We start from the raw sequence: 7,644 nt of genomic DNA, 5'->3' as shown, positions 1-7,644 counted from the left end.
GGCTATTGTACATATGGTCGCTATGAGTCGCAAGCGACTTGATGGCACATAACAACAACAACAACAACATGATGCAGACTTTCTTAGGAGGGGGCTCTCATGGCCTAATGGTAAGGAGCTGCACTGCCAACCCAAGGGCAGCAAGTTCAAATCCACCACCTGCTGTGTGTGAGAGAAAGAGGTGCAATCTCCTCCAATGTGACTTATTGCCTCTGAAAATTTGCTGGAGGGTCAGCGATAAGTCTGTTTCAACTAAATGATACATAACAACAACAAGATGTAGCACAAATACCTTCCATTTGACGTGAATCCTCTAATTTTAGATTGGATATAGTTACCCCAATGTCATGACTATTTCTACTCTCTGTGCATGGTAATCATGTCTGTATTAAATGTCCTTTAACAACAAATATTCAGATACTGTACTATATGTTGGGGATTAAAGATCAATGAGACACAATCGAAACTTTCATAGAAATGATAGTGACTAAGAAGAAAATAGTAAATTATAACAGTAGGCTAAGTACAAGGACATATAAAAGGCACAGGCTATTATACAGGGCATGTGTGTAATGCTTGCTGAATGGATTGAACACAAATGTTGACTGGGATATATTCTGCAGTTATACAGCATGAAATTGAAAAATACTAGCACAATTCTATAAGCGTGACAACTGCATAAATAAAAGGAGGAAATTAGAGGCAACTTGTTTAACCTACCTTTCTCCATGCTAAAGTCTAACTGGACATGAAACACTTTACTTGCTGGAATGTCTAGCAAGGTATTACTGAACTGTACATGGCATAGCATGAGGGTCTCTGGAAGAAGTATTGTTTTAAGAGCCAAGGCCTGATTTGATGTACAAGATCCTAATAAACAGAAAAGAGGCAAATAACTATGTTACTAACAAGAATTTGTAAACATACCAGAGCAGCAATTAGATACCATCTTACACCAGTAGCAGTAGCAAAGTTTATCAGGACACCCAGCAATAAATGTTGGAGAAGATGCAGAGAGATTGGAATTCTCATACAATGCTGGTGGGAGTGTAAAATGGTACACTCTAGAAGGCAGTTTGGTGTTTCCTCAATAAGCTGAAGAACATAGAAATCCCATATACTTGGCCATTTCACTGCTAGGAATATACTCTAAGAAAGTTACAACTAAAACATGAATGGAAATATGTTGCCTATGTTCATAGCTGCATTATTGACAATAGCAAGAAAAATGGAAACAGCCCAAATGCCTATCAATAAATGAATGGATTGAGAAAATGTGGTACAATCACACAATGGAATATTATGCAGCACTAAGGAACAATGGTTTTGTAAAATACGGGAGAGTCTAAAGAACATTATGTTGAGTGAACTAATAAGGACAAATACTGAATAAAACTATTACCATAAAAATAGAAGGATAACTGAGTAGGATGTATATAAATGTTCAAAAGGGGAAGGAGGAAAGTCATTAGGATAGCAGAGGTAAGTGAGTTGATGGGGGGTGAAGGAATAGGAATGATTAAAAGAAAAAGAAAAGATGAGATAATAGTAAGCATAGATCAAGAGTAATTAATCATATGAAACAATGTAAACAAAAAGATTGTGTAAAACAATATACATGAAAGAAACACACTATATGTGAATTATTACATGCAAACCAATAAAAATATTTGAAGGAAAAAATTAATAAAAACTGAGGCAATTATATGAAGGCAGTTTGGTAACATAAAAAGAATATTAAGCGAGAAAGAGAGTCAAATTCTGCTGGTTTGCCCCACTCCATTGGCTTTAGCTATAATCAAAGTGAAGGAATAGTTCAAACTTTTACTTCTGAGAGTTTGTAAATGTATAGACAGGTTTAAATGCAGCCAGAATGCTTGCTGGAAGGATGGATTCAAACTATTGCAGAGCCAACCAGAAGGCATGTAGTTTGAGTCTACCAGCTACTCCATGGGACAAAGATGGGTAATCTCCCATGTGATTCACAGCCTCTGAAAGCCCACTGGAGGCTCAGTTATGTGTTGGTTCCAACTGGATGGGACATAGCAACAACACAGTAACAGGCCACCAGAGCTCCCTAAATTATAACCCCATATCATGGGTGGGGGGAAGAGAGAAAATTACACAATAAACTATTTTCTAATCAAGAAAAACAATTCAGATATAATCTAGTAAAATAATTTACAAATTTGAGGAAACTTCAGAAGTCTTATCCTGATTTATTACATCTGGATGAAAAAGAATTTGTACTTAACAAAAAATTTCCTTGAGAAATTTTGGTCATCAGCCACGTTTAGAAATCCCTGGTCTTGATTACCTTATACTCTCAGGCAAGATTATTTACTATTAAAAAGACAATAGTGCACCACAACAAGATAAAAGAAATATGGGCACAGGATATGAACAGACACTTCACCGAAGAAGACATTCAGATAGCTAACAAGCACATGAAGAAATGTTCAAAATCCCTAGCTCTAGGGGAGCTCTGGTGGTCTAGTGGCAAGGACCTGCAACTACAATCCCAGAGGCGCACGGTTCGAATCCACCAGATGCTCTTGCCGGGGAAGGAGGGACAATTTCCTCCTGTACCAGTCAGATCTGATTTGACGGTACACTCACACAAAAATAATAAAAAAAAACCAACCAAAAAAAACCCAAAACAAAATCCCTAGCTCTAAGAGAGATGCAAACTAAAACAACTATGAGATATCATCTCACTCCAGACAGAATAGCAAAATTTAACAGAACAGCAAGCAACAAATGCTGGCAAGGTTGTGGAGAAACTGGAACCCTTTTATTCACTGTTGGTGGGAGTATAAAATGGTGCAACCACTGTGGAAGGTGGTATGGCGCTTTCTCAAAAAGTTGCAAATAGAGATACAATTTGACCCAGCAATTCCACTACTGGGAATATACCCCAAAGAGACCATAACTGCCATCCAAGCAGATATATGCACACCCATGTTTATTGCGGCTTTGTTCACAATAGCAAGGAGCTGGAAACAACCTAAGTGCCATCAACAAATGAATGGATAGAGAAGCTGTGGTATATTCACACAATGGAATACTATGCTGCATTGAAAAACAAGGAACTCATGCAATATTATTCAAAATGGGTGACCCTGGAGGACATTATGCTTAGTGAAGTATCTCAGTCACAAAAGGACAAATACCACATGGTGCCACTCCTGTAAAACAGCACTGACGTTGGGGTTTGGGAGAGACTGAGAAAGATGGGTTCAATAATGTATACTGCATTGAAACAGATGAGGGAGAAAACTGCTTAAAAGGGTATGTGATTAGGTATTTTTGTCATGACAGGAGTCTAGAGAGAAGGCTACATGGTGGAATGGACCTGCGGGAGGGTTTGTAAAACAATGAAAGAATTTTTCTTTTACTTTTCCAAGAGGGTAGTGTACTAAGGGGGAGGGCTGGGAGTGGAGAAAAGTGCAACAATGAATGAATGGGAAAAAAAAAGACAATAGTGACTACTTTGAGCCTATTTTAAAACCTCAATCCAGTTGACAACCAATTCTTGGGAAAATGTAGCATGCTGAAAAGTTAGAGTGCCAGAGAAAGAGAGGAAGGCCCTCAACAAGATGCACTAACCCAGTGCCTGTCACAATGGGACCAAGCATGGCAGAGATTGCAAGGATGGCACAGGAAAGGTGGGTACAGGACTGCCCTGTTGTTCATAGGGTCTCTCATAGTCATAGTCAATTCCACAGCACATAACAACACTTCAAAACCTCAATCTAGTTACAGTTCATAAGATCTCATAGCTCTCTATTGTTTTTTTTGTTACAATGGGATCAGTTTATAAATTAAAGAAAACTTAGGTTACTAAACCAAAGGAATAAATGAATTAAGAGAAGTTTGAAACAATGAAAAGCCAAAAGAAATGTCTGACCTTTGAGATTGCCACCATTTCTGCCAGTGGTGATGAAGAGCTTAAATCCAGTTGAATTAGGGGTATTGGTCAGAAATGTCTTCATGTCATAACTGAGCATTAATCTTGAAGATGAATTGACTGTCACCTGTCGAAGGAAAATCTGTGTATAATTCTTAGGGAATTTGGTTCTCTCCCTCTTGTCTTGTTTTGGATTGAAATATGTCTCCTAAGAATATATATTGTAAATCCTAATATATCTGCCTGTGGTTGTAATCTCATTTTGGGAATGGGTTGTCTTGGTTAATGAAGTGGGATTAGTAAACAGTGTATCTTGTAGATAAAAAAGAAGCAAGTGAGCAGAGAAGAGATGGGTTAGAGTAGATGCCAAGTTACATGAAGATCTCTGAGAATCAAGGAACAGAAATGGAAGAGACAAGGACCTTCCTCCAGCTGGAGCTGACAGAGAAAGCCCTCTAGGGAGAAAGCTGTGCTTTGTATTTGTACTTCTAGCCTGCTAAATGGTGAGGAAAATACATTTCCATTTGTTAAAACCACTCATTTCTGGTATTTTCTCTCAGTATACTTGTAATGCTCTGACTATATTGCATGTATTTTATACTTGTTGAAATCCCTATAAGATTATCTGTTTGTTGTTGTTGAGATATATATATAGCGCTTCACAAATTTGCATGTCATCCTTGCGCAGGGGCCATGCTAATCTTCTCTGAATCATTCCAATTTTGGTATAGGTGCTACTGAAACGAGCACAGGGTCTGTTATTTAAAAATTATGTTTCTTTTTTTATTTTAGTGAAGGTTTATAAAGATACTTGTTTCATTCATTAATGCATGTACACTTGATTCTCTGTTTTTTAAGGATATGAATGAATCCTAATTTATTTTTGTACATTCTGTATTGGGTCTTATATATAAAGTAACAACTTAATTATTACAGTAGGAGAAGATAATGATAATAATGACTCTCTTCCTTCTTGAAATTTTAACGTATGGTCCAAGAAGTTCAGTGCTACCATAACTTGCTTTTTGTTTTAAAAAACATTCAAAGTCCTGAGCACCCAGGTTAGCTACATTAGTACTCTATGTAGGTGTGAGTATTATCTTTTTTATTGTTTTATTTCCAGAGTTCAGCACAATGCCTGATACTTAACAGGCCTTCATAAGAGGTGTTATTGTTGTTACGTGCCATCTAGTTACTTGAGACTCATAGCGACTCTATGTACGAGAGACCTAAACCCTGCTCTATCCTGCACCAACATCAGTTTTTTTATTAATAATTAAACTGCCAAAGATATTTTAACAAAGGTAATGCTAACAACTGTCAAATAACCGTAGTACAAAAGTTCTGCTTATTCCTTACAAGGTGATTTCAACTGTACTTGAAAAGGTTAAGAATCCTATTTAGATTGGAGTGCCCACAAAGTCTTCTGGCTGGCTTTGTATCTGCTATGTGAATGCATTTTCTAGGATGTGTATTAAAAACACATGTTGATAAATGAAAATAGTTATCCCAGTCTCTCTAACCCTAGTATAGTTAGACTGACCTCTCGGTATGTTTTCACTACTCCTGGGATGTCGTAAAAGACTGTTGCTGTTCCTGGGCTCCTCGCCACTCCTACTCCAGTGACAGTGTCTATCTGTAGAATATTATCAGCAGAAATCATCCATGTTCCAGGTTCTCCTAGAGAAAGACATAAGAAAATACTTAGATCCAACTTTTGATAGGAACTGATGGCCATTCTAACCTTATCTCTTCTTAGAGGGAGAAACACCCAGCTGTGAGGATAAATTTGTTTTCTTAGTATTAGATCCCCTGAGTATATCACACTAAAAAAAAACAAAACAAAACAGGACATACTGCTATAACATGAGATGTTAGGAAAATGCAAATTAAAACTACAATTGACACCACTTCTTACCCTGGTAGGAGGGTTATTATGGGAGTGGGGAGGGCAGGGAAGAGGGTTAAGTGTTGGCAAGGAAGGATGTGGAGAAACTGTACCCTTCTGTAGAATAAACTGATCAGTCACTCACTCATTACTGTGTCAGAACCAATTCAAAGCTGACTCTCCAGAAGGTTTTCAGAAGCTGTGTATCATCACACGGGAGGATACTGTCCACCTTTCTCCCAAGGAGCCACTTTTGGGTTAACAGCACAATTCCCCACCCACTAGGCCACCAGAGCTTCCTGTATGACTGTTAGAAATGAAAGTAGTTTAGCCACTATGAAAAAAGTTTGGAAGTTCCTTGAAAATAACTACTCTATGACATAACAATTCCACTTCTCGGAAAAAAAGAATTGAAAGCAGGTGTTGAGACAGACAATTGTACACCAATGTTTCCTGCACATTGCTGAAAAGGTGTAAAAAATGCAAGTGTCCATCAAGAGATGAATAAACAAAATGTGGTATATACATACAAGGGAAAATTGTGTAGCCATACTAGGAATGTAGTTTTGGTACATGCTACAATATGGATGAAAAAATGCTAAGTGAAATATGTCAACTAATGTTATTGTTGCTGTGTACCATAGAGTTGGAACCAACCCATAGCTGACCCTCTGGTGATTTTTCAGAGGCAGTTAATCACACGGGAGAAGATTGCCCATCTTTCTCATGGTGGCCTTGAACCGTGTGTCTTCGGTATTGCAGGGCAGTTTCTTGCCACTAGACCACCAGAGTGCCACTTAAAAATGAAATATCTAGAATAGGCAAATTCATAGGGATAAAAAGTAGATTAAAGTTTACTTAGTCATGTTGTTGTTGTTAGGTGCCATTGAGTCTACTACAACTCAGAGCAACCCTTTGAACAGATCTGAACTTTGAGTCCATTGTTATAGTTACTTGTCAAATTATCCTGTTGAGTTTCTTCCTCTCTTTCTCTGACCCTCCACCTTCCCAGCATGTCTTTTTCCAAGGACTCCTGACAACATGAGAAAGTATGAAAGACAAATTTTCACCATCCTTGCCTCCAAAGAGCATCTGGCTGCACTTTCTCCAAGATAGACTTGTTATTTTTGGCAGTCTAAGGATATTCAGTACTCTTCTCTAAAACCACAGTTTAAAAGTATAAATTATTTTTTTGTCCTCTTCCTTCACTGTCCAACTTTCACATGTGTAGGAAGCAATTGAAAATATTATGACTTGGATCAGGCACACCAGTCTTAAAACTGACATCACTTTGAAGTAGACCTTGGCAGTAGACTTTCCCAGTGCAACACATCTTTTGATTTCTTGACTGTTACTTCCTTAGTGTTGATTGTTAATCCAAGTAAAATGAAATTGTTGACAATGTCAATAATCTCTCCTCTATCAGGATGTTACCTATCGTCCAATGGTGTTTTCTTTCTTTTTTAAAAAATTTTATTTTATGTTGGTTTGCTTACAAAGTTTGTATACATTTTGTTTCAATGGTGTTTTCTTGATGTTGGGATGTAATAAAATTGAAGGCCTTTAGTATTTGACCTTTAGTAGCAAGTGTTTGGTTTTTTTTAGAAGTCAAAAGGCTATCTATATTCAGGTTAGTAAAAGAATACAATCACTCACTCAGGAAAGCTTCCAACATGTGCTCGTAGGCACCTCAGCCTTGAGCCTCAGGGGCTTTAGGCCAGTGTTACAACGCTCTTAGTCCTCACCTAGTTATGCCTCTCTCCCCAAAGTTCTTTTTTTTTTCGTATAATTATATTTTATTAATTTTCATAAACATTTACAGAGATTTTGGGTTTCCATTCATTCA

At 37.5% G+C, this 7,644-nt stretch overlaps 1 protein-coding gene across 2 annotated transcripts in view; it reads right to left on the bottom strand.

Moving 5' to 3' along the window:
* The window catches only part of NUP210L (nucleoporin 210kDa-like), a 191,842-nt gene that overhangs the window by 20,114 nt on the left and 164,084 nt on the right, over positions 1-7,644 (bottom strand). For both annotated transcript variants that reach the window (XM_006895862.1, XM_006895863.1), the window contains exons 33-35: positions 5,454-5,590; positions 3,911-4,037; positions 721-870 (exon numbers count right to left, since the gene is read on the bottom strand). In XM_006895862.1, the coding sequence (XP_006895924.1) occupies positions 721-870; positions 3,911-4,037; positions 5,454-5,590 (414 nt within the window). The remainder of the gene's footprint in view (positions 1-720; positions 871-3,910; positions 4,038-5,453; positions 5,591-7,644) is intronic.

The sequence above is a fragment of the Elephantulus edwardii genome, unplaced genomic scaffold (genome assembly GCF_000299155.1).
Source record: "Elephantulus edwardii isolate Elephantulus edwardi_28Jun2011 unplaced genomic scaffold, EleEdw1.0 scaffold00176, whole genome shotgun sequence".
Taxonomy (NCBI): Eukaryota; Metazoa; Chordata; class Mammalia; order Macroscelidea; family Macroscelididae; genus Elephantulus; species Elephantulus edwardii.
This window is presented reverse-complemented; position numbering and strand designations above follow the sequence as displayed.